Here is a 27614-nt window from a genome sequence, read left to right as displayed (position 1 = left end):
GCTCTCGCGGTCTGTGTTCGGGATCTCAGTCGACGCTGATTCTGGCTCAGCCCCGCAGAGACCACCAGGGCCCTTTGCTGTCAGCAACCCGACCCCCGGGAGGGATGTGGCGTGGCCCCATTTTACCGAGGAGGAAACGGAGGCCCAAGGAGATTAGGAAACGCACCCAAGACCCTCACTAATGCAAGGAGACAGGTGCTGGGCCTAAGCTGGGGCTAAATGGAGGGAGACAGGGGCAGGGGGAGGGGCGGAGGCTGGGACATCCCATCAGGCAGCTGGAAAGACACCGGAGAGACCTCGGGGCTGGACCAGCGATCTGAACATCATTAGCAGGTTTGAGGGAGAATTGAGTCCTGGGAGACGACGGGATCACCCAAGAGGGAGAAGCGAGGACAGAGCTAGAGCGTGGCCCGACCAGAGAGCCAGCAAAGGAAGCCAAGGAGCGGCGGGACCCGAGCGAGGCCGGGGACAAAGCTTTCGGCCCCAGGCAGGGGTCTGAGGCTGAATTGGATCTCGGGTCTTCCTGACTCCGGGGCTCAAAGCCTAGAGGTGAGAGGTGCCAAGAAAGGGGACATCGGCAGCATCCATCCATCACAGGCCGTCAAGTACCCGCAAGCGTCTGGCTGGAGTACATCCCAAGGGTCCCAAACTGGGCAGGGCATTGAATGCCGCACTAAGGCGTTAGAAACTTCCGGGCAGGCAAAAAGGAATCATGTTTCGGGGGTTTTAGGGCGGGTTTTGGGCAGAGAAGTGCCTTGCTCCCATGTAGACGGATTGGAGGGAGAGGAAAATGTCCCGTAGCTACTGCAACATTTCCCGCGTGTGGTCATGAGGGGCTTCGTCATCCGGGGGAAATAAATGTGACTCCATTAAGGACTGGCAACCAGGCAGGAGGGGCAGATGGGAAATGGGCTCAAGGGACGGAGTGACGCCCGAAAGGGGTTTGCCTTTAAAGCCTTCACATTGGGTTCACCCGAGTCTTGGCTATCAGAGGGGTTGGGCGATGGAGGGAAGTGAGCGCGGGAACATCTGACGGCTCCCCGAGTCCTCTTTGGAGTCATTTAGAGTTAAAATGGTTCATTAGGAACCGTTAGGATGTCCTGGAGGATTCAACGCTTGTTCAAATAGAAGCACAGAAAACGCATTCTGAGGCCCAATACCAACGCGTGGGCATTCTCGCCGCTTGTGAGGATTCTGCTTTATAAAGCGGGGAATTCCAAAGTGATTCCAAAGCAATCATGCTCCCATTTCTCGGAAGAAGCAAGTTTATTTGGACTTTTTTTGAAAGGGTCGTGAGGAACGGAAGCCAGACCAGAAAGGAGCGATTTTAAAAAGTTAAATCTTTCCCCAAATAACTCAAGTTGGGAACGCCTTGTGAACGACACTCTGATGTTTTCTTGGACCGTTCGCCCTCCCAAAGCCTTTTGAAAAGCTCAGTTTTTCCATAAAATGTCTTAGAAGTGTTTCCATCACTCAGCCCGAAATTAATGGATCCATTTTAAATGCAGCATGTGCTAATACTTAGGAAAGACTCAAAATCTGTCTCCCTGCGATGGAAGTGGTGGTTGTTCTTCAAAAAAAAAAAACAAAAAAAAACTTTGCAGAAAAGACATTTAGAGCTGGCAGGAATCTGAAAGGTCACCTCAAACACAGGTCCCGTGGCTTGTCCAAAGTCACAAGGGCAAGTCCTTAGAGGCTGGGTGCTAACCTACGCATTCTGACTCCAAATCCAGGCTTTCTATGGAACCACACCACTCTCGCCATTTCAAAAAGCTAATGAGTACAGGAGGCTTTTTTTTTTTTTCCTAGTCAGGTTAAATGATGGGCAAGTAAAGAATGTCATCTGAGGAAAGTGTGTGTGTATCCAGGGAGAGACACCCCCCCCCCCCCCTCCATCATCAAGCCCAAGTCGATGAGCTGCTCCTGTGGTCTGACTCTTCCAGCCCAGGACTGTCCTCTTCTGCATGAAACCATGATGAATCCGCTTCCCTTCCAGGATGAAGAGTTTCTGCTTACCTCACAGGAGGTAAACTGAGGGGAAGCTGCCCTTCCATTCAGGCGTTCTGAGCTCTCCCAATTCAGATCTCTTCCACTGTGAATATCCCCCACCTCATCCTTCTCAGTCTATTTTCATCGCTTCCCATTCCCAATCATGACAACTTGACCGTAACATTAAAACTTTATTTTTCATTTTTCTAGAAACACTGGTTCTTTTTTTAGCTACAAGAGGAAATACAGACAAGCCAATCAACATCTTATGGTGGGACTAGTGCGGTAGACAGGCCAGGAGAGAGACAGGGAAAAGGTATGTGTTATCTTTATCACAAAACATTCATGAAGGTGAGGTGGGCTGGGGGTGGGAGGACGGGGAGGTGTTTGTGGACGACCTCTGCTTGTCCAGGACAGTCTCTAAATGTCTCAAGACGGAGGCCATCGAGTCAGTGTCCATCCGTCCTATCCATCAGTATCCAATCCTATGGCACCAAGTTCTCTTCGGATGGAGATCTAGAAGCATGAGCTTCTTATTGTGTCCACCAAAGGGAGGGGAGAATTGGGACAACTAGTGATTAGGGCTCCTCCTAGCCTCCAAACCAATTTGGGGAGAAAACTCCCTAAATATTTGGAATGGATTCATCCAGACAATTTTTTTTATACTCGCCCTTCAGATCCTGGGGCTAGATAGGAGCCACTGTGCTTGGTGCTAGCTGGGCAGCAGATAAATGCCCAGGCCCTGCCCAGCTGGCGCTTACAGGGATCCAGCCTGTTCTGGGCAATAACAGTCACAGCCTTTCCGCAATACTGACATCACCCTTGAATTTTACAATGGCCTCCACCCTCTTGGGAGGCTCTTATGGCATTTATTTACTACCTGAGAGTGAATTAAGGTTTTATTTGAAGCATTTTAAAACAGTGGGGGCAGAACAGAACCAAGCCAGCACACGCACCCGGACCCACACCCCTCTTTTTTAACACCGCCCCCCAAATCGGAACATTAAATGAGCAATCTGTAAAGGGTCACAAGTTACACTTAAATAGATTCTGGCAGTTACATGGTGAGTTTTTTAACACAGATATGTCTATTGATATAGATCTAAATATCTATATACCCACATACATAAGTGTATGTGCATATGTATATATAATATGCTAGAAACTCCTAAAGCAGCAATCTTTCAAAATAAAAATATTTATGTAATGAAGACATGGAAGGGATGGCCCTGGGTGTGTTGTGCTTCATTTCATAAAAAGGCTGATCAACTCCTCTTCTGTCCTAATTAGCTTTTCTCACAATGTATAGTTATACTTTATTTAATTAGCATCATTAAAACAAGCTCTGGATTTATAAGGTGCCTTTTCTTTTACAGGCTTTATAAAGCATTTTTACAGGTGTGTGATTTCATTGTTCAAATTTATTTATCAAGTTGATGACATAATTTACCATGTCATTGATGGAAAAAATGAAAGCACAGAAGTCATTTGCCCAAGGTCACACAATCAGTGGTCAGAATAAATTCCTTTGATTTTTGGTGTGATGCTTTATCCAATACTCAATATACATTTATCTCTCTGACACATGATCTGGGTACCTTGGTACTTTGCAAAATGAGTGCAAAAATCGATATCACTGTAATTCTCGACTAATAACAGCAGAATGGCTGATCTTTGTTTAAAAACAAATAGTTTAATCACAGTTATGTACAAAAGAATCTCTTCATGCAAAAATAAATAAGACAATCCCAAAGTATATTAGCTATATAAGATAAAACTTTTCTAAACAAGTTTTAGGAGCCTTTAAATTAATTACATCTCACATATACATACCAGTTATTACATTCTCAAATAATAATCCTCATAATAGCAATGGAATTTAAGTGACCTGACCCTCCAAGGCTCCACTGAAAGGAACCTTTGAAAATTAAAAACCTTTGATTATGTCGGAAATTAATTATAGATCAATCAACTCTTTTTCCCATTGGAAGCAAGAAGGTGCAAGGTTCCATGTTCCTCTGCACACCAAGTAGGGGACACAATATCTTTCTACCTACTCTCTGATACTCTGTCACCTTTGGAGAAGTGGTGGGGTATTTTGCAAAGGCCAGGGAAACAATGACTAAAACAGACTCTTAGATGCCTAGAAATAGCCTAGAAGCATTACTGGGAGCTGTGCTTTGGTGCCTGGGCCTCCTTGGAGAGCCAGATGGCTAGGGAGGACATAGGGCATAAAGTATATGTCTTTTGTAGCCTGAGTTGAATGGTCCCATTTTACAGACTTTTCAGATCTTCCCCAACCAGAATACTTTTCTATATTTAATTCTGATAGCTATGAGAAAATAACCTTTCATTAAAAAAAAGTCAATGGCATATTAATTCTCCAATTAAAAAAAGAGGAAGCCTGTTAACTAAGACAGAAGAGATTGGGGTAATATTAAAAAAAAAAAAACCAGCTAGGCATCTCTCTACAAATATTCATTTCTGATTGAATATAAAGGTCACATCAGCATGCTTGGATATAACAAAACATGTAGGTCTATACTGATTTAATCAGACCATCCCTACTCTTTCTTCAGGCAGCTGGCCATTTCAAAGTACCAAGGAAGAGTGCTTTAGGAATGATGAATGGAAAAACTTCGAAAGAACATAGAGAAAAGGTGATACATACTGAGAAGGAAGGAAAAGCACCTTTTGTTAGGTTGTACAAGTCTTCTGTTAAGATGGCTTCCCAAGTGTGATTAAAGATTTACGTAATTTGCAGTCATTGCTGCATATGGCATCCAGTTGGAGTCAAAAAGGTCAAATGACAGAGACTAAATATAATAAGCAAAACTATATGGTTCTATGACAAAAACAAAAACACCCTCTGATGACAATTACATTTTCATAATTAAGTTATATTTGCATAGCACAGTAGTTTGCAAATTTTCACATTTAATCCTCACAACCACCTAAGAAGGGAGGCAGTTAGCTGGGGGAGAGGTAAGGCTCAAAAGGGATGTGCCTTTCTCAAGATCAGCCAGCTACATACAACACAGATGGTCTTAACTACTTAGTGGAAAAGATTATTATGTGTATCAATCTTGTTTTTAAAGAGTTTGGAAAACACTCAGTTGCTTGGGCAAAAAAGAAAGAGGCATCATGGACAAAGAGCATTGAAACATTTTAACAAAAAAGAAAAACAAAACTGGAATGGGCCTTTAAGATCTATTACTTCTTTCTCCAAAAAGATAAAAAGAGAAGTGTTTCACAAAGGGATCATTTAAATAATGGCCTCTGTGGGTCTCTTCAACTCTGATTCTAAGTTACATGGGAAGATGAAAAAGGTTTTTAAAGTTTTCTCCAATAATATAAAATATTTATTAGTAAAACTGAAAGACTTGAGGAGCTCTCCTGAGGGAGTATTTTGTAAAAAGGAGTGAGCAACTGGTGGAGCATAAAATATATATTCTTTTTACACTAATGGCCTGAGTGATTTCTAAGCACAACCCTGTTTCATTTCAAGCCATGCTGGTTTTAATATGATGGATAAATTTAGCAAAAAATTCTAAGTTTTATGGCAACAGTATAGTTCTTCTAACTAAACTCCTAGACTCTTCTCCTTTCTCCTCCTGTTCAATAGCCCTGCTAGCAAAACTGTACAGATTTCCAACATCTTACTTTCTCTATTCTCTAGGGAAAATGCAAACTCAGTCCAAACACTGGCTTAGACAATTCTCTCCCAAGAGGACGTGATATATTAGGAGCTTTATTTAGCAAAGCCCTGGATATTACAGAGGTATAAATTTGAGGGCAGTACCCAGTCAGTTGATAAGACACAAATATGGCCTCAAAGCTTTACATGTCAATTTAGTCAAACCAGGAAACTCTTACTTTTCTTGGCACAAGACTAAAGTATAAAAATTGGTTAGCGGTCTAGCTGATCAACATTTAATAAATGCTTCAATGTCCTATCCTGTCAAAAGGCATTCAATTCAGCTCCTTCGTGGTGGAGTCAGTAGTTTGTAATAGGAAGTCGTGCAGTTAACAACTAGTATTCAGAACTAGATTTCACTCCAACATGCAATATCCAAGGGGCCTAAAATATGCAAAGAAATATTGAGGGAATTCAAGGTTATCTTTTTAAGTTCTCCTATTCAGATCCTATAGTTTTGAGGAATTAAGGCAACCACTTCAAATACTGGACTACAGAACTGTCCGCACTGACAAATTCCTACTTCTGTTAAGTGATTTTTGGACTATCTCTGAAAAGGATACTGAAAAATTATCAAATAAAATTCATTTTAAATCCACCTCAGTAAGAAAAAAACAAAACCCTAATTTATAACAGCATCTTAGGGAATGTGTTAGTGATGTGTAAAATTAAGCTACAAGGTATTCCCAAATAGCTCTGAATTGCTGGCTTAAATGATTGGGCAGTGTGCATCCATATTTCTCACACTGTTTGTGTGCTGTGTTATTTGCAAAGAAATTTGGGGCTATTATTAAGTTTGCGATTGTGAGTGTATATATAAATACATTCTATAACACTTATGATGCATCATATTCAACATACATATTTATAGACATATGTCTTTTAGCCTCAAACTTTGGTTCTGCAGGTGACCACAGATGTCGTATGTGATATCAGCATCTAAGCAACAGATCACAAAAAGATGCAGGAACCATTACCCTTAGGGCTCTTGATATCCAAAACTTCTAGCACAGAGAAGATGGAAATGTTTTAAATGTGCAAGGAAATAAGCATTGAAATTAAGACTCAAGACTATTCAGTAATGACTTTTTAAAAGTCTCTAATGTTGAAATGCCCAGTGGGAAAATCCTGTTGCAAAGTTCAAAGTCCTTTTAAAAAATACAAATAGTCTCAGTGTAAAAATTTTTTTGAAAAGTCTAAGTCTGCTATAAATCATTTTGCTTGCAGTTAGTCATTCCTTGGGAGAAAAAAGCAGCAAATGTGCATTCTGCACCAAATCTCTTGACCTTAAAACAGAGGTCAATATTGAGAACTCAAATCTCTATTTCTCTTTTCTAAGTAGGTAAGGCAGTAGTGATTATCAGTTTAAGTCTAAGTCATCATACCAACACAACTTGAAAGAAGTTCTGAGTATCGAGGCAAGAGGAGAAAGAGGATTTCAATTGTTCTACCAGGACTTTTGGAGAATAAATAACATAGTATACTTTGGATTAAAAGTTCGTGGGAAAATCCTTTGGTGTCAATCGTCTTAACTTTAAGAAAAATCAAGGCCATTCTTAGACTAACAAAACAGTTAAAATACATTAAAGGCACCACACAGATTCCATTCTTCTGTAGGAGAGGAAGTGTTCATTTCCTAGAGGAAAACTGCTTCAATGTAGACTGTCGCAGAAGGAGTGAGGACATAGGATAGTGATATAGTTTTATACTTTGGATTTATGATTTTGATGTATGGTTTTCAGTTCATGGAACAGAATTTATGACAGTGATAAAATACTACATATTCTTCATCACTGCTTTGATTTGTGTTTCATTGCTTAGAGGTTTTCAGAGAAGTGACCCTTGTACTGACTCAGAAATAAAGCCTGGCCTTTATTACATAGACCATGTTATGAGCCCAGGACAGGAGCTGGCTCACTCTGGGCAATGTTCCATTTTCATATGGCAGGACCACTCGCTATACCCCTGCATCAGTACTACGTGGTTGAAAGCCCTCCCTCCGTAGGCTATTCATGTCCAGACGGGTCAAAACCTCACAACGCACAAGTAAAGTATCATCTTTAATGAAGGTTCTTTGTTTAAGGGCTTGCAAGTGCATGAAAGTCACATAGCCAAAACCTTTGGGGTTGCGGGGGATGGTTGGTCTCTGGAAGGCAAGCAGCTCTGGCTTGGCATCCATGATCTCTTCGTGATTCTGCCTCACAGGTGCTTCAGATTGATCAAGAATAGTAAGACGTATCGTGCCCTGGAAGGGCCAGGGAAGATGGCTGTCATACTCACCTTGCATCGTGTGGACAAAGAGGGAAATATAGTTAGCACAGCGCTGAGCACTCGGTAGCTGCAGGTGAAGGCGCATGCAGAGCTTGTAGCCAGGTTTGCCGGTATAGAATCCAGGGCTATGGATGACAACAGGCTTCTCTTCTTCTTGGGATTTTAAGTGCATCCCGAAGTTGTTAATCTTCCAGATATAAATGCCATTGCACTGTTGGGCCTCCATCTCTGCAATTCTGTCCTCAAGGGTTCGAATGGTGCGTTTGAGGTCGCCCACACAAGCACTCTGAGTTTCCATCTTAGCTGTCAGCTCTCGGATTTGATGGTCTTGTATCACAAGGCGGCTCTCTAACTGCTGAATGGTTTCTTGGAAGTTCTGGGGTCCAGGGTAAGGGGTTCTGGGTAAGGGGCTGGTGTCATAGGAAGAGGCCTCACGCTGATGGAGCTTGGGGTTGAAAGCAGCAATGCTGATGTTCTCAATGGCCTGGGCCATCATTCTCATGTGGGCCAGAGTATCCTCTTGCAGGTGACGTGCCAAATGATTCCTTGGCATCTAGAAGAGAATGGTTAAACTGAGAAGAGGCGGAAAGCTTAGGGAGAAAATGAAATGTGATAAAATGGGGGAAAATGGTGTTAATAAATAACACACACATTACTCTAAAGTTTGCAAAACATTTGTATATTATTTCACTTAAGTCTCATAATCTTGTGAGTGAGAGACTTGAGTTATTAACTTGAGGGGATTTGGTGACTAGGCCATAGTGATTAGGTCATAGCTGGTCAGTATCAGAGGCAGAATTTGAACATTGGTCTTCCTGAATCCAACATCACAGCATCTCTTAAAAGCTAATTATGGTTTGCTTAGAATTTCCAGTGCTTAATGGTTAGATTTTGTTGAAGCATCTTGCTGAGCAAACTCACCTTCTCACGACACCCAAATGTACTGAATGTACATGGAATTGGAGCTACTGGACAGTCTATATCATAGTGATTAGGCATCTGAAAAAAAGAAAAACAAGGCTCCTGCAACACATGATTTTCTTGGGACAGTGAGGTTACATGTAAAGTGAATATTTTGATTTCGAATAAACTATTAGTAAACACAATTTCAAAGTCACATACTGCAGGCTAAGTTGTATTAAGTCCTATTTTGTTCCAAAAGATTTCACACAAATTACATTTTTGGGAAGACAAGAAATTTGGATCTACTGTTGGTACAGGCTTCCCTCTAGTGGTTTTCAGAGGAAAGAAATTTATCTGAACTGACTTTAATGACAACTAGAAATTATTCACCCTGGTGTGTCTCTGTCTCTCTGTCTCTGTCTCTGTCTCTGTCTCTGTCTCTGTCTCTCTCTCTCTCTGTTCTTGAGCCTGCTAGTAGCGACTTGGCACCGCTTAGCTCTACTGGTTAACACTATAAGCAAAGTTCCTTGCTATGTGATAAAAGTTCCAAAGACAATCCTGATTCTTGTCTCTAATATCCTCCTTTCAGTGCAGTAGGAATCTTTATAAAGAATACGCTTCTCTGAATAGTGCCTGAATGGTCTCTCCTTCTTTTGTCTTAAAGGCAAGAAAAAGACACTGAGATTATCTTTAGAAGCTGAGATTGATGGAACGTTAGCTATTTTGCAAGACCTCATATGTGAGTTAAAAAAAAAATACATTTTGAGAATAGAATTGGGGCAGTGACATGGGAAAGAGGAAAACACAGTGCACTAAAAAGAATACTTTTTGTCTTTTAGAGATAACTCAAATGGAAAAGCTCAGTGCTTTCCTAGCACTTAATGAAAGCAAGTTACTACAAACTGTGGCAAATTTCCTGCCTGTTTTAAAATTCCTACCAATAATTTCTGTTTTTGATGTTGAATTGCCCATAAGTTTTAAAGACAGGAATAACGCAGATCTTTCCATCTATACGGTCAATACTGTCTGGTCTCCTATATAACTTATCTATACTGTCTGGTGTCCTATATAACTCTTCCATCTGAGATGCCCAGCATGCTACTCAAGGCATATTCATTGGGGGAGGATGAGCACAAATTCCCAGAGACCTTAGAACTTCTCGTTAGGTTATAGCCAACTGATGTCAGAAAGGAAAGAGAGAAAAGAACTGTGATTATACTTGATTTATCTTACATGTTCTTCTCAGATGGATTTAATATTTCTAAGAGACACTTACCATAGCAGGGACATATTTGGCACAAAATTCTTAGTCTATTAACTTAAAAGATTAGGTGTTTGAAAATGCTGATGCTCAGTTCAAATAACCCTTTATCTAAGAAGCCATCTAATCCACCTAGCCCAACCTTCATCTTAAAGATGATGACTGAGGTATTCAGAGGTGAAATGCCTTGCCCAAGGTCACATGAGAATTAAGTAGGAGAGCCACAATTCAAATTTGGGTCACAGGACACCAACTTCAGCTTCTGTTGCAGAGATCTGGGGATCTCTAGGCTCACGTCTCTTCAGAATTCTGGGCACTTTACAGACACCAACAGATACAGGTGACCTACCTCAAAGTGGGCTTCTTCCCCACCAAAAAGGGTTCCCTGACCCTCAACATGTTATGGAAGCATCTTTATTGAAAATACTTTTTGATATTTCATTTCCAAATTTGGTGACACAGAGCCCCTTCCTGTGAGCCTTTGGGAAATGTATATATTAGTGAAGAGAATGAAGTCACTCTACCTGTTCCCGAATGAGCATGGTACTGCAGTACTCACAGAAGACTGTTGCCAATGGGCAGTTCTGGTCATGGAACTGCATTTAAGAGGAAAAGAAAAAAATGTATAAACATACTCCATTATCAACTAAACAAGGGTGTGGCTGATTTTTCACCTAGTCCAAATGACTCAGGAATAGTGAGATCTGTGTAGCATTTCTATTTTTTTCCCCAGGATACTCATGGTTGGAATTAAGTGCCCTAGTTCTCTGAAAAGAATACTGACCAAAATGCAATGACTTCTTCAACTCTTACCTAATTTCTAGCTAAAAAATGGGTGTGGCTGATTGGATCCACATTAAACACTCCTTCCAGTTTCCCACATTCAACCCCCCCCCACATTTCCAACTGCAATGTAAAACCTCTTAATTAAGCCTTTGTATTATTAATATTAAATATTATTAATTATTTTATATATAGAATCATTCCTGATATATGAGTTTTGCCATGTTGCAGCTCCATTGTTATAAGTCAAATTGCATTATTAAATTCCCTCATCACCAGAAAAAGTTCAAGTACCTAGTTTGGAAAACCAAATCCCTTAACACTTAAGGTTAAATGATTTTCATCACTATGTGGGAAAGAATCAACATTTCATGTAGGTTCCACATGTACTCAGGAAGTACATGTGGTTTTGCTCTAATTATAACCTGAGTGACTTCTCTACCACCTTCAACAAGTCTGCTAATTTCATTTGTCTCTATTTAATTATAATAAGAGCCAACATTTATATATTACTTAGCACTGTGCTAACATGCTTTATAATTATTATCTTATTTGATCCTCACAACAACCCTGGAAGGTGGATTCTATTACTGTCCCCAGTTTACAGATAAAGAAACTAAGGCAAATAGAGGTTATATTCAGGTAAAAAAAGCTAGTAAATTTCTGAGGTTGAATTCAAACTCAGGGCTTTTTTTTTTTTTAACTCCAGCCATGACCCTCTATCCTCTGCATCAATGACAGTCCCAATAATCTTAGAGAGTAGCATACTACACTTAAAAATCTTCCAGGAAATTTGGGATGATGATCTGGAAGGAATAGAGATTGGGGAAATAAGTGATGGGAGAGTCAGGAAGCCTAGATTCTTAGTTCTAATTTTGAAACTGACAGGACAATCTGAAATCACAGAAGTCTCTTTGGGTCTCAATTTCTTACTATAAAATCAAGAAACAACCTCCTACATATCATCAAAGTGTTCAAAAGGTGAATGGGAAAGGTTTCACATTTGCATAAATCTACCCAAAGAAATATCTGAACAGGTCCCTCCTTTGTTTTGCTTTTGTTTCTAAAAACCCTTACCTTGTATCTCAGAGTCAATACTATGTATTGATTTTAAGGCAGAAGAGTGTTAAGGGCCAGACAACAGGAGTTAAGTGACTTGTCCAGGGTCATGTAGCTAGTAAATGTCTACCTAGCTGTCCTCAGTCCCCTTTGCTTTTTTTAAAAGATATTTCTTTTATGCTCTTTACATGGCTGATCCTGAAAACCACAGATATTCCTAGATCTTTAAGAAACAAGAGGCAGGAACATAGATCAGAATGCCCCTCCTGTAACTTTCTTCCCTATGAAGCTTTTCAATGTGACAAAATGTTTTAAGTGAATGGCCTTCTTTAAGTTAATATCTATACATTTCTAATCTTTCAGCCACTCTTGTAAGAATACATTTCAGGCTTCTTAAGTTTCAAAGCCATATTAACCATACATGAAGGATATCTAATTTCTGCAGTGGAGGGAAGGACTACTGTGGGAATTTCATCTACTAACACAGGCAGCAACCATTCTATGACATGAGTAATTAAGACCAAGTGGTTGCCTGGACTCTCCAGAGGAGAAGGGCCTTGCCTGGCATCACAGACAGGAGTCAGAGGATTGTCTGAACCCAGATCTTCCAGACTCCTGGCCCATTACCCTCCTCATTATGTTATGATACCACATGGTCTAAGACTTCTGTCCCTTCCCAGGCCCTCTCAAATACAGACAGTTATGGACTTCTAGACAACATCTAAAAGGTGGCAGAACACAGGTCAATACTTGCCTCTTTCTCTTCAAATGGCATTGGCGCAGCACAATTCACACAAGACACTTGTCGCCGTGGACACTCCACGACCATATGATTGTGAAGGAGATATTTCCGAAAGGGAAGGTGGCACTGAGGGCATTCTGCTAGGGCAAACTCACAATGTGTCTGGTGATCCTACAATAGAAGCAAAATGAAAACTAATTAATATCTGTCAAGTCGAAAGGTCCCACCGAATCTCAGCAAGGTATTTATTCAGATAGGAGAGGACATGGTTTTTGTGTGACCTAGCAAAGGACCAGGTATGATACTGCTGCTTTAATGAGTACTTTCAAATAATAATTGTGATTTTAAAATTCATAGAGTAAATGCAAATTGGCCAAGTTTACATAGTAGAAGCAAGAGCTCGTGTCCAAGCCAGAAGAAGCTGTATTCAAGTGCACACTGACATAAGCTGTTACTCAGTGCCAGGAGCAACAAACTCTCCAAGATTTTAAGTGGTAGAGAAAATGCCAACCCACACTGGAAGAGGAAGGTTACTCAATCAGCAGTGCTCACACCAAGAAGTCACAGGCCAGACTCTCTATTGTTGCTATTGCTATACACTTGTCTTGGCATGAAAAGATTTGGAATCACAAACCATGACCTAAAGGAAGGACCAGTAGAAAATCAACTGCCAAATCATTCAACTTTTGAGTGTGACATAAGTATATGGGTAAGCCCCTGAACCACACACATGAGGGGTTTCACTAAGACTGATTTTCATCACTTCATTTAAATCACTAGCTATCAGGATAGCCCATCAAGTTAAGAGAGAAGCGTGTAATTTATGAAAGCATAGGAAGGTAGTACAAGGTAGACAATGATAATCAGACGACAACAGAAGGTGCCAGAGACAAGACCTTGTCCTTTCAAAATGGTGGAAAAGGGAGTAAAGGAATTAAGTGTGGCATTGCCTGGCCCAGGCCAGCTCTGTTGCAAAATGGGATCATACAAGGATATCCATGGCAGAAAAAGGAGGATAAGAGTCCCAACTTCTCTTCTCCTGTCAATTGTCAAAGGGTCATCCAGATTAAACTGCTTAGGAGATACAACAGCAAAGAAAAAAGATTTATAGCCCACCTCTAGATGTCTCAGTTCCATCTTCAGCAGGCAACCTTCATTTGGACATTTCACCGTAAGTGAGAGGATTTCCCGTTTAGCAAAATTGTCAGGAAATAGTTGAGTTTCTAGCAGTATTGCGTTGTCCACAGGGCATTTGTGGCCTGCATCTCTACCATAAATAAATGATGGAAAAAATGTATACAGTTATTAGAGGAAAACTCAAACTTAACCCTCATCCAACAAACATTTATCCTCTCCATTTAATATCTCTCATAGAACGTGGTAATGGAGGAACACCTTTATTAATTATTGAAAATTGGACAATTACATTCCATTTTCTCATTATAAATCAAGAAATGATTTTTTCTTTTTAACCTTTACCTTCTGCCTTAGAATCTATACTACGGATAGATTCTAAGGCAGAAGAGTGGTAAGGGCTAGGCAATGGGGGTTAAGTGACCTGCCCAGGGTTATAGAGCTAGAAGTTTCTGAGGCCAGATTTGAACCTACAACCTCCTGTCTCCAGGCCTAGCTCTCAACTCACTAAGCTACCCAGCTGCCCCCTCAAGAAGGGATTTTTTAAATTGTGGGGCTATTTGACACCATAAGAGATATAGAACTCTGAAGTGGATGAAATCACTGGCAGAACATTGAAAAAGATAAAGGTATGAATCTGAGCAGTGTGACAGCTTTGTTATCCAGTCCCAATAAGCCTAAGTAGTCAAATGACATTCTATGGTCCCTGATCCAACTTAATGTGATCAGAGCACTTCTAAAAATCACAAGTAAGGCTTGTCTTATCAAAACAGTAAGTTGTCCTGGTGCATTCCGGTGACTGGTTATACCTCAAACACTACTGAAGCTTTGGGCACAGGTAATATAAGTGATTTCAAGAGTACCAATGGGGAGAGCAATAGATCTGGGGTCAGAAGCCCATGGTGCAAGTCCTGCTGATGCTCACTGTCACTTAAGTTCTCTAAGAGGCCTCAGTTTCTTCATCTGTAAGATGGAGGAGGAGGAATAAAGACTTCTTTCATCATGTTATACCTCCCAGGGTTATTGTGAGGAAAATACATGGTGAGCAGTAAAGCATATGAATGGGAGTCATTATTATGAGGGTGTCTATCACCTGGGGTTTATGTCTTGGGCAGATAGCTACATGTGACTCTTAGCCCTCATGTTCTAGGATGTTCTTATTCCTTATGAATACAGGTACTATTTCTGGCCTGTGCCCACTAATTCCTATCACAAATATGAAAAAAGACAAAGCAGTTTGCTATGTATGTTCTCTAGGCAATGCTAAGATTCTTTCACAATGAATAAATTGATGCTAGAAACATGAAATTGAAGCTGATTTATATATTTAAAAATTACAGACTCTAAATTTAGGAAATCATGCACAGGATGTCTATAAAATATGCAGGATAGCCATACAAAATATAAAACTGTAACCTGGAGTACAAGAATTCCTTCTGAAATAAACAGAATTATTGATTTAGAGGAATAGATACACTTCGTTGATTACAGGGATCAGAAAGAGTTGGAAGGGACATTGGAGATCAACTTTTATAACCCTCACTTTTTATAGATGAGGAAACGGGAGCACAGGAAGATTAAGTGATTTCCTAGAAGTCACTTGAGTACTAAGTGCAGGCCTGGTCCTGATTCTAAACAATAGCTAGTGATGATATTTCATTACATCACTTCTATGAGCATTAATATGAGTGGAAGGAGATATCTGAAGGGAACACAGAAAAAGAAAAACCCTCAAATTCCTCTTGTGGGTTTTATTTCCTTTTCTAGTCCTATCTGGTGTAGGAAAACCTCACTACTTACTTAAAAACCAAAACCAAAACCAAACAAACAAAAAGTCCTTTTAGCTCTCCTCACTTTCTAAGCCTGGATGACACTTGGGGAAATACTAAAGGCTCAAGTTGAGCCAATATGCTTGGTTTCCTGGGCTCTTTTTCAAAGTGATGCCCTAATGGAGTTTCTCAATCCAAATTCCAAACATTGCTCACACTCAGGGAGAGGAGTCCTGGGGAGTACACATGTCACAGAAATAGAGTCTCTTGAAGTAATGAATAATAATTATTCAATGGATTAAATGATGGACTCAGAATCTTTGGGTTTGATGCATGAATCGACTTCTTATGGCCCTAAGGAGATAGATAAGACTTTTGACGTAGAAATAAAGATATTGGTTACTTGACTACTTCATATAGATCATAGAAAAATAATTTTAAAAAATATTTAATTAAAATGAACTCTTGTAAATGTTAATAAACCATAACTTTTAAGAAAACTATATATAAAAAAAAAGGATTAGCATTACTTTATACATTTTTTTGCCTATACAATTTGGGTTTAATTTGTATCTCGAATAAGAGCAAAAAAAGGAAGAAAGAAAATCTCACCTACAGCCATCTTTGTACTATTGTAGATTTTATAAAAGAGACTCCTTAAAATATTTAGAGCTGCCTCTGGCGCAGAGAGATGTAGTGAAAATGAAAGATTTCTTAGAATGACTTTTAATCCATTCAGAGAAATCCAATCTACAGTTGGAGTACCACTTACTAATGTTCATAAACATTATTCATGTTCATGTTGTTCATAAACAGGAGCAAAGTGAATCAACTATTAAAAATTACACTGACAGCTCATTAGTGGTTTGATTTTTTCATTGGTTCTCTAAGCCTGTGGCTATTTTGTGTTCTTAGAAATATGTAAAACTTCTTTGTCCTTTCTCTGAGTATGATGATTTTTCTCTCATTCTTCACAAGAAAATTTGGAAGAAGAGGCTTAGCTGGGGGAAATTGGGAGTTACTTTAATTAACAACTGTTGCTGGAAATAGAATCTGGCTTTCTCAGTTTACTGCCCAGCGTCCTATATTACCCATGAAGCATCTTACCCAGTAAAACTACCTCTTGAGAAACTAAGAGTACTTCTTCTTGTTCTGTTACCTTATTGACTTGACAATGCAGGCTTTGCAGAATCGATGGCCACATGGGGTCTGCACAGCTTCCCGTAATGCCATCAGACAGATGGGGCACTCATACTTGCTTTCAAGGGGTGGATCAAACTCCACATCATAGCCTTGAATCTCTTCCCTTAAGGAGCTGGGAAGATTCCCAGGAATGGTGCTCCCGTTTACACTGTCATCCTTTGTGCCAGTGCTACAGGCACTAGCCACACCGGCACAGCAGTCACTTTCTGGATGGCTGGTGCCACAGCTGTCTTCACAATTTAGCAGACTCATAGTTGCTGGATGGCCAAGCAAGTTCTCTACAAAAACAGCAAGAAAAGAAAAATGCTTAAAACTGGATTTATTTAGTATTCACATGCCTTTGTCCAATTTTTGGTTTTAAGCAAAAGTTATTCCTTCAAATCTCAGCTCAGATGTCACGCCCACCATTCGGCTTTCCCTGATGATGTCTTCTTTCTCTTCAAACACTCCGAAGGCCTTCTGACTCTCCCTTGTTTGTTCATTTGTGTTGACATCTTTTCCTCTGTAAGTTTTAAGCTCCTTGGGAATAACAATTGTGAATATCGACTTTTGAATTCCTGATAATTCAACACCATTAATGCCTAATAACTGACAAATGAACAGCAGCATAGTACAGTGGAAGGAGTGGTAGATTTGGAGGAAGCAGACCTCCCTTGGAATCTTGGCTCTGCCCTTTCTTATCACCTGGGGGGTCTCAGTCAACTCATTTAATCTCTCTGGGTCTCAGCTGAGAGAGAAGCAAGCTGAGAGTATGTGAAGTGGCTTCAGATCCATGATGGTTTGCCTGTCATTGTCCCAATCACTTTCCATTTGGTGTGATCAATAATAACAGCTAATATAAAGTTTATACTTTTTTAAAAAATCATCTAATTGATCTTCACAGAAGCCCTGTCTGTGAGTGGGTACTATTATCTGCTCTGTTTTAGAGCCAACCCCCCCCCCCCCCGCCCCCCCAAGGATCAGAGTAACTGGCTCAAAGGTTACATGGCCAAGAACGTGAGGTGGGATTTAAACTCATGGTTTCCTGCCTCCAAGTCTGTCACTCAGCTCTGCTACCCCAACTACCTTTAAATATGAGTCCTTTGGGTCAAGGACTCTCATTTCTGTCTTTGTATTCTAAGCCTCTTGTACTGCTGTACTTGCCCTGCACTGTGTGTGTGCACGTATACCAGAGCTGCATGTATGTTTGTATCTATTTTAACCATTAAGACCAGCTCTCCCCACCTTATTCAGGTGTAAAGTACAGGGGACACTCACAAGCCTTTTCCTACTACTCTATGCAAGAAACTCTTACCTGCTTGTCCCATTTCAGACCTGATAGTCTCATTCTCCCAGGGGCTCTAATGTCAAACTTGGTCTGAACACCCATGAACTTGTGAGTTTAAGAGATCTAACAGCCTTAGCTGCCCCAGTAACAGGTTACAGGGATGCACTATACTGTATGTGGTCACATAGGGTTTGTGAAAAGGTTACCATGTGCCGACACGAGAAAAGAAGCCAACAAGAGACAGTCTCCTTAAAGAGGGGAAGAAGCAATATGTACACTGATAAACACAAGCTACATATAATATACATAAAAATTATGGGATGAGGGTGCTGGGGGAGTCAGGAAAAGTCTTTTCTAGAAGGTGGCACGCACAAAGCTTTAAAGGGAACAAGAGGATCCAAGAGGCAGAGTGGGGAATGGCTACACACCAAGTCAGGAGCTGGAATGCAGCATAAAGGCAACAGTTAATGGGCCAGTTTGGCTGGAATACAGAGCTGAACGTAATGTTTCTAGGTTTATAGAGTGTCTTTGTCTAGAGAAATTTTAAGGTCAGAATTTTTGTTCTGTCTATCCAGAGAATAAACATGAAATACAGGTCAGCCTCTGGCCTACTACATCAACCAGAATGAATAACTGATAATCCCTTTTCTAGAGTCTTTTAATTCACTGAAACTGAGGAAACACAAGATAAAGCTTGCCTACTTCTTTATCTCAGCCAAGAAATCTTCTCATGAAGGCAAAGCCCTCCATCCTTTTGCCCAGGGGTCCCCAAACTTTTTACACAGGGGGCCAGTTCACTATCCCTCAGACTGTTGGAGGGCTGGATTAAAAAAAAAAATGAACAAATCTGTATACCGCTGTCTGGGATAGTGGAGGCTGCAGCACTGGCTGTGATGGGCCTGCCATACCTTGCACAGGTCCATCATCGCCACCACTATACCGGGCAGTAGTATACACAGTGTGGAATCCCCTCCCCCAAATCGCCGCACATCATGTTGACGTCTTCCATTGTGCAGCCACATAATCTTTTGCACGGTGCCTTGTTCTCATTCAGTTACTCTTAGAACAAGGCGCCATGCAAAGGATTATGTCAACAGAAGTAGTAGTGTACGTGAGCAATGCTGCACTTTGTGGTGCTGCCACAAAGTTCTCCTCTCACTGACTACCAATGAAAGAGGTGCCTCTTCTGGAAGTGTGGTTGGGGCCAGATAAATGGCCTCAGGGGACTGCATGTGGTCCGTAGTTTGGTGACCCTGGGAAGTTTTCCCTCTTCCTTCTCCCCCCAGGAAACCTTCACTCTGAGGAAGTGCCCATGTGAGCCAGACTTCCTTCAAACCTGGTTCAACCCAAGACTAGGGGGCTACTTCTCATTTTCCTCTACCTTTTTACACCTTCCTTTTATTTTGTCTCATTAAAAGGTGATTTCCTTGAGGGCAAGGATCCTCTTTTGGCTAGTATTTGTGTTCTTAACTTAACTTAACAAATACTTAAGAAGGTACCTAGAACAAAGCAGGCACTAAATGTTTGCTTGTTCTGTCAGTCTGTCTGATGTTAGACATTTGGAAGTAAAAGTCTTTAATAAATGATGTTTTTACTTTTTTCCCATTTTACTTGTTATACAATCATCTTATGAACCTAAAAGTAAGTTTCTCTTTTGTAAGCAACTATATTTGTTAGAGATCAGCTGCTTAGGAAATGGAAAGAATTTATTAAAACAGGTCATCGTTAGAAACAATCAGTTTACAATGGTTCCTAATGATATAACAGTCAAGACCTCATGTTAAAATGGTCAAATATGGAGCCTAAAATTGTGTCAGCTATTATTCTAATGGTATAAAAGCAACAAAATGCCTTGCTACTATTTCTTAAAAATCAAGCAATAAAGAATCATAATTCCAATTAACCCAAAGAACTTGGGCAATCAAAATAAAAGCACAAAGACATCAAAAAATCATGGATTTAGTATTGGGAGAGCCCTCAGAGGGGATCAAATCCAACCCTCATTATACAGGTGAAGAAACTGAGGCTCCTAGGTGAGTAACTTGCCCAAGGCCACAGAGCTACTGAGGATCTGTGGCGGTTTGGATCCAGATCATCCTGAGTCCTATTAGGGGTAGAGGGGAGAGTTTATAATTGCTCTAAATTTCTGGATAACTGATCTTTGCCTTCAATGCTTTATTTTTTAGTTTCAGAATCCAGAAATATTTTAGAGGAAAAAACAGATGCTTCCAAGAATGGGAAAAAAAGATACATGGTTTGGATAAGAGATCTTGTTCAGATTTTATATGTAAATTATTTCCAAAGGCCAGTTCAGCCATTCAGTATAACTCTCTACAGTGAAAATACTGAATTTTTAAACACTAATAACAAAAACTGACCTTCATTACTTTCAGGCTTGCAAAAAAAGTCACATTTTATTATCTCATTTCACTCTTCTAATCAACTCGTTAAATATTCTGGGTATCATTAGCGCCTCTTTTAAATTCTGACTCCACCTTTCACAGGAGTGGTTTTGAATAAATGGTTGCACTTCTGTGAGTGTCACTTTCTTCATCTGGAAAATGAAATTACTTCTAAGATCCCTTCAACCTCTATATCTAAAATGCTCAGAAGAAATGAAAGTTCACATAGATGATGAAACCTGTCCATGATCACAACATCATAAACTGAGGTCTCTTCATGTGCTCCCTTTCTACTATATCCTCATATTTTCATCTGTTGAATCTTTTCTGCTACTGAAATCAACATTTTAAAAACATTCAAGCAAAAAATGTAAATTTGCTTTAAGTGGCTTTTTATTAAATAAATAAACTGAAATTATAAAAGCAAAATAAATCCACACTGACATGCTCACTATAGAAAAGTACTTGCTTTAACTAGCCCTTTTAGAAATATCATAGTTTATTGCTATATATAATCTGTGCAACTTGTCATAAGAAATCTTACTGTTTCCCAGAGAGTAATAGTTCCTTTTCCCCACCCCAGTATTTTAAGAACATTTTATAGCATTAAAGGGCAAAATATTTTTTAACTGAGAAGATACATGGCTCTCTCTATCTAGCCTTTCGTGAAAAATATGAATATACTTTTGTATAATGACTGATAGAGCACTTTAAGTTTACAAAGCATGTGTATATATACATAGCTCAATAGATCTTTTTAAAAGACAAAAAAAGGGAAAGAGGAAAAAAATTAATACAACTGATCAATACATCAAAAAAAATCTTTAAATATATGTAATGTGCAAACACTAATGGACCTCCCACCTGTGCTTGAACTGTCTGACTTTGGGCAGGGGGCTGCACCTCTTATCTACAGAAATAAGGGGTGAAATAACATCATTTAAAAATATCTGGGTTATATACTTCTTGGGGATGGACTTGACAAGGAGAATGAGACACCATTTTAAACATAATCAGTGAAGGAAGCTTTTTGTTTGACTATGTATATTTGTTTTACAAGAGGTTTTTTTTCTTATTCAATGAAGGCAAGGTGGAGGTGGGAAAAGAAAATATGTGCTTGAAAAACGAAAAACCTCTCTTAAATAAAGAAATAAAACAATTGCTAGAGCCTTTACTCAAGTTACTTTCCATGTTTTCTTTCTTTGTCTCTCTGTCTCTGTCTAGATAAGGAGTCTCCTTCTGGGCTGGGTTATGAGGCAGTTAGAGATTAAGTGGTTTGTCCTGGGCCACACAACTTGGAAGTACCTAAAGCCATATTTAAACTTGGTTCTTCCCCAACTCCAGGCCCAGTACTCCAACCACTGCCCACTGAGCTGCAGTGGGAGGTAGTGAGCTACATACATGATTTCCAAGAGTTCACCTGTTTATGATAGATCATTAGATTGGGAGTTAGAACACCTGGTTGGTTCAAAACCAAGCCGAGACACAAATTCATCATATGACCTCAGGAAAGTCACAGAACTTCTGCCAACTTGTTTCTTTAACTATAAAGTGGGGCTAATAATATCCTAGCACCAACCTCACAGGCTTATTTCAAAGGTCAAATAAAAGGTGCTTAGCACTTTGACCTGAAATACATGTGAGCTATTATTTTATTGGTAAAGCTCTGATCCTATTGTTGTTCCATCCTGGCCAACTCTTCATGTTCCCATTTGGGATTTTCTTGGCAAAGACACTGGAGTGGTTTGCCATTTCCTTTTCCACCCTAAGAGTATAACTAATGGAGATGGGGTGGCAATAGATAACAATTTCCCTTTCCCTAATATGCCGGAACCACAACCTAGCAGTAGCTTTCTTTCCTGCTTGGACTTTGGGTTTGTACCTTCAAATTCTATGTGCATTAAAGAATTCTTTAACTCATCAGAAAGTTGTTAAGTAACCAATACGAGTTTCTTTTGGTTCTGTGAGCAGTAGAAATACTATTAAGAATATGTCCAGGAATAGCTAGGTGGCTCAGTGGTTAGAGAACCAGGACTGGGGAGGATCTGAGTTCAAATCTGGCCTCAGACACTTTCTAGGTCTATGACCTTGGGCAAATCACTTAATCCCTATTGCCTAACCCTTGCTATACTTCTGTGTTAGAATTGATACTAAGGCAGAAGGTAAGAGTTAAAAAAAAAAAAGAATATGTCCATATACTAGAGGTTCCCATTAATCACTAAGTATTTAAGTACCTAATAATGCATGCTGGCTTTCCCAGGGTGGGAGTGGGAGAGGCGAGGAAGTAGGGACCAGGAGAATTAGTTCCTTGAGGTTAGAGCTTCAGGTGGGGTGAAGAATAAGAAAAGGTCAAGAAAGCTTTAAATAAGATTTCCAAACATGATTTTTAAGTCAGATCAAAATTTGCATGAGATATTTAAAAAAATTATTTAAATCACACCTGACACACAAAGCAAGAGATTATAGGAAACAGAAGTATAAACAAAGTACTGTCAAAAGCCCATTAATATTTTTTTTTTGGTATTGGCTTCAATGATCTGAAGTATTTAAGATTATTAGAGAATAATTTATTTGAAAGCAATCTATGAAGCAAGGACAAGCAGAGTTCATTAAAGATGTGAATTGTTAAAGGGAAAGAAATAAAGTTCAAAAGACTTCTGAAGAGAAGATGCCATGCATATGAATCCAAATAGAGGCAATAAAGAGAGGGAAGAATCACAAATGATTTTTAGGCAGAACTGGGAATAAGGTTCTCTTAAAAAATGTAAGCCCAAGTGAGCCAATATAAGGTTGTGAATAAGTGATCTGAGCCCTAGATCTAACACTAACTTTGGGCAATTGTTTGGAACCAATTGGAAGTCAGTTTGCTCATCTGTAAAATGAGGGGGATGGAGTCCCAAGAGATTGCTAAGGTCCCTTCTATTGTTAACATCTGATCATTTATGTAGGAGGCTGCTGAAACCTTAGGAAACATCAACAAAATAAAAGCATATTTTAGACAAGAGCACCTTTAGCTTTAGGAAAACAATCATTTACATTTATATGGCACCAAAAAGACTTTCAATGTCCCATCTTCTCAACAACCAAGTGAGGCAGGTAGGACAATTAGTATCTGTTTTACATATGGAGAAAGCAAGGCTTGGAAAAGCTAAATGACTTGCCTGTTACACTTCTAAGGGCCAGAGCCCATATAAAATCAGATTTTCTGTTTCTAAAGATAGAACTTTTCACTACATCAAAGTACTGTACTGTAAATCATCTCTCAAGTATTACATCAGCAAAATGCAACTTCATAAATTGTCACTTCTACAAGAAATCTTAGACATCATCTAAGAAGTCCAGAGAGGTGAACTGAATTGTGAGAAGCTTCAAAGTAAACTGCAAAGCCTTAATGTTAGGATGCTTGTATAACTGGCCAAGGTTATCTCAACTGTCAAAGGTAGGACATATACTGAAACCAAAGATTCCAGAGTTGGGGCCCATTGCTGTTTCTATGCCAGGCTACTAGCTTCATTACCCAGAATGAAAGTGGTTCAGTTCACAGAGAAATTGGAAGTAACAACAGTTGTGAATTTTTTTTCCTTTTATGGCTTCCCTACCTGTGTATTTGGATATAGTTGGTAATATGCCTTTCCCTAAATCAAAAGTAATTCAAGAAATAACAGTGTAGTAAAGAATCAGCAAGAATTCTTTAGGTGCTTTCTGTTCAAGTCCCTCCCAAATACACAGTGGAGTTCCCCTATAGCCAAATACCAGGAACAGTTTTACTTGAACTAATAATGTCTGGAACAATTGCTAAAGGCTGAAACCATTGTGTGCAGAGGAGAGGGAGAAATATTCTTGTCATATGAACTTCTGGGGAAGGTAGATGTTTCTAGGACTTTTGAGTTAACTAAGGAACTGTAAATCTCTGTTGCCCTGTTTCTTCTGCCAGGGGTAAAGAGGAGGTAGGAGTGAGGGGCTTTAGAAATGTTTAGCTTAACCTGCTCTACAGGTTAAGCAAACCATTCTTCAGCAGGAGGGCCCCTTTACAAGCCTTCCCTACCCTGGTGATGATATCCTGGTAAGAGGGCTGTATCTCTAATTAGTGAGAGACACAGGATTCCAATGCTGGCTCTGTAACTTACTTTCTGGGTGACTTTGGACAAGGCCACTTCTTTTCTCCTCTATAATGGAAGGGCTGAACTAGATGACCTTCAAGCTCTGTATCTCAGACCATACAGCCTTGACTTGGTGACCTCCAATGATGTGTGTGGGTATAGCAGGGCCAATTCAGTTTTTGGACAGCTCCCACAGCATGAAGGAAGCCCAGTGATTTAAGTCCTGACTTGCATGAATTCTGTCTGTGACTTCAGGCCAGGAGCTCATCCTCTGGAGTGGCCAAAGCAACACCAAGGCCACAAAGGGCAGACCACTGGGAGTTTCCTCACCGGGGAGTTCCCTCCACTAATGAATCAAAGTCCAATTTCTGGATTCCCCACCCCTTCTCCCCTCATAGCCAGCTGGTCTGTTTGCAGTAATACCTGGGGGCCAGCTTAGACTACTTTGCCCTTCTCCTCTGCCTCCAGGCTTCTCTAAGATGAAACTAAATCCCACCTTTGGTCAGAGGTTGTTCCCAGTTCCTCCAACTGCTAGAAACTTCCCTATAACTACTTGCTTCAGAAACTGTAGATACCTTGCCTACATCATTTGGAAGAATGCAAGCCCCTTTGAGGGCAGGGGTATTGGTTCTTTTTTTTTTCCCCGCCTCCCCAGAGTAAATACTTTAGAAATACTTGATTATTCTATTTAATGCTTTAGCTTTTTTCCCTTTTAAACCTTTACCTTCAGTCTTACAATCAACAATGAATATCCAAGGCAGAATACCAGTAAGAACTAGGCAATTGAGGATAAGTGACTTGCCTAGAGTCACACAGCTAGGAAGTGTCTGAGGCCAGATTTTAAAACAGAACCTCCCAGCTCCAGGCCCGGCTCTCAATCTACTCCACAACCTAGCTGCCCCGATTTAGCTTCCATCCATACAACCATCAGAACCCTTCAACTCTAATCACAACACTTAGACAGCCCTGGCTGTGAATTCGTTTTATCCCAATAAAGTGGGGTATTACAGTGGAGAGGGTGCCATACTCTGGAGTGGGGAAATCTTGGTTTTAGAAATGTAATTCTTGTTTGATCCTGACAAGTCACTACATTTTCAGCTCCACTCTGCCCATCTGTCAAATGGGGCTGAGAGGCAGTATAATAGCAAGAGCAGAACGAGCTTCCCACCAGGGCAATAAGCGTGGATAACGCTTCTACTCTGTGCAAGGTGCTGCTCTCATCACAAGAACCCAAACCCAAAACGACGAACTTCAGTGCCCTGGCTCAAAGCTTAAGGGGGAGGCAAGGACATCGTCGTCGTTTTTTCCAACCTTTCTTAGGTGCCGACCACGCACAGAGCACTGCAATGACCTCATTAGGAAGGTGTTGTTAAAATCCGCATTTTAGGAAGGGGAAATTGAGGCAGGCGGTGCCTTGGTGACTATCCCTGGGTCGAACAGCAAGTTGCGTACCGACAACTATGTACTAGCCCAGACAAACAGTAGACGGGAGATAATCGACAGAGAAAGCACTGAAGTTAAGGAGAAAGGGAGAGTAGTTTAAAAGTCATGAATTAAAAATCTGCCTCTCTTCTTGGGTGTCGCCGGGTAAGTCACAGAAGCCCCCGGCTTCGTCTCTAGCCTCTGGCGCCCGGCATACAGCAGGCGTTAAATGCGTGCCGGCGGACTGGACCCGGGCACTCCTGGAATGAGGAAAAACTTTTCTTCCTCCCTCTCTCCGAGGCACAGGACAGCCGTCACCCGCTTCCCAAAGGAGGTACACGGAGGCAAGGGCACCACTGCCCGCCGGGACACTCACCTGCACTCGTCGGTCTGCTCGCCGGCCGCTCCAGGGCTTAGCGTAGGAGAGCGGCAAAGGGTAAGATTGTCGCGAGCGGGCGAGGCCCCTCAGGCCGCCGCCACCGGAAGCTGAGCTTCCGCCTTTCCAGTGCCCGGCCCAGGCATGAGAACGCGACTGCGTCTGCGCTGGCTACGACGACGCCCGAGAGGGGTCTCTTGCGCAGTCGTGCACACCTCTTGCTACTGCCTTGCGCCATCTGGCGCCGTGGCAGTCCTCCAGCAGCTCGCTTTTCGGGATTGCCAGGGTGAATTCCATCCCGGCTCGCCCGGATCCGGTAAGTGGAGAGCGTGTTGTAGGCTTGGTCTTGGTGATGCGAAGAATAAGGAAGTGATCTCGGCTGCAAAAAGCCACAGGAGAGCCAATCATATGCATGAAACTAATGGAAGAGGCGGGAGAGACCCAGGATTTCATCAGAAAGGGATGGGGCAGGGAAGGGGCTGTTTCCAGCTAATTTCCTTCCCACTTTTCACCTTTTACTACTCACTTTTAAAAATGTTTTCTAGACATTTATACATTTTTTCAAAATAACTATAGTCTACAACAGTCTATAAAATATTCTTTTGAGCATCTGGTACCAATAGCAAGTAAGTAAATTCATTTAGGAAGTATTGTCATCTAAGTTATATTAATGAACTCGCCCTACTCACGAGCCATACGTATTTCTCCAGTAATTTAAATCTACTTCTTTGCAAAGGGTTTTGAGACATAAAATTTAATTTAATCGAATTTTCTTTTCATTGTTCTTACCGTTTAACAACATTTTTATGTTTTCGGTTACGTGTAGAAACATTTTTTGACAATTGTTTTTTAATATTTTAAAATTCAGATTTTCTCTCTCCCTCCCCCCAACTTTGAAGGGGTGAATAGTCTGATATAGATTATACCCGTACTTATTCTTCCATTCTCAGTATAACCAAGCAAGAGCTGATGCAGCCCCTCTTCCCCCACAAGGGCTCTGTTTAAATGAAATTTCTCCCCCTATATCAGATGCTCTGCCTGGTTTTGACTTTCCGGGAACATCCCAACTTCTCCTGAATAAGTTAGTTTTTTAGTTAGCTCTCCAGAGTTTTGCCAGTACACTACCATATTATCTGATTGGAAGGGAACTTTCTTATTGAAAATAGTTTATGCACTATTAAAATTAATTGTTTTTCAGCATTTGGTAAAATTTACTTATTAATCCCTTTTGGTGCT

At 40.6% G+C, this 27614-nt stretch overlaps 1 protein-coding gene and 1 long non-coding RNA gene across 4 annotated transcripts; one reads left to right on the top strand and one right to left on the bottom strand.

The window, feature by feature from the left end:
* On the top strand, window positions 1–7197 carry LOC107649394 (uncharacterized). 3 transcript variants are annotated; one of them, XR_008912754.1, is made up of 4 exons: window positions 1–195; window positions 2200–2305; window positions 4569–4649; window positions 7029–7197. It is a non-coding gene; the product is annotated as an uncharacterized LOC107649394 (long non-coding RNA). The 3 variants fall into 3 exon arrangements; XR_008912753.1 differs by having other exon boundaries at window positions 7026–7197; XR_001623127.2 differs by lacking the exon at window positions 7029–7197 and having other exon boundaries at window positions 7–195; window positions 4569–4771.
* On the bottom strand, window positions 2168–26566 carry TRAF6 (TNF receptor associated factor 6). The gene is made up of 7 exons (XM_001362094.4): window positions 26379–26566; window positions 16768–17089; window positions 13822–13972; window positions 12718–12876; window positions 10646–10717; window positions 8879–8956; window positions 2168–8510 (listed from the first exon to the last, which is right to left on the bottom strand). Exons 2-7 carry the CDS (start codon window positions 17061–17063, stop codon window positions 7644–7646), a joined length of 1623 nt encoding a protein of 540 aa, XP_001362131.1. The 5' UTR covers window positions 17064–17089; window positions 26379–26566; the 3' UTR covers window positions 2168–7643.
* Window positions 26567–27614: the final 1048 nt, after the last annotated feature.

Source organism: Monodelphis domestica, chromosome 6 (assembly GCF_027887165.1).
Source record: "Monodelphis domestica isolate mMonDom1 chromosome 6, mMonDom1.pri, whole genome shotgun sequence".
NCBI classification, from domain to species: Eukaryota; Metazoa; Chordata; class Mammalia; order Didelphimorphia; family Didelphidae; genus Monodelphis; species Monodelphis domestica.
Note: the sequence above shows the minus strand (reverse complement) of the source record. Positions and strands in the feature narration are given on the sequence as shown.

Excerpts from the sequence above, each read along its gene's own strand:
- TRAF6 (XM_001362094.4), bottom strand. The coding sequence starts at position 17,063 with ATGAGTCTGCTAAATTGTGAAGACAGCTGTGGCACCAGCCATCCAGAA. Across the intron at positions 12,877-13,821 it reads TGGAACTGAGACATCTAGAG|GATCACCAGACACATTGTGA; the intron begins GTGGGCTATAAA and ends CTTCTATTGTAG. Across the intron at positions 8,511-8,878 it reads CATTTGGGTGTCGTGAGAAG|ATGCCAAGGAATCATTTGGC; the intron begins GTGAGTTTGCTC and ends ATTCTCTTCTAG.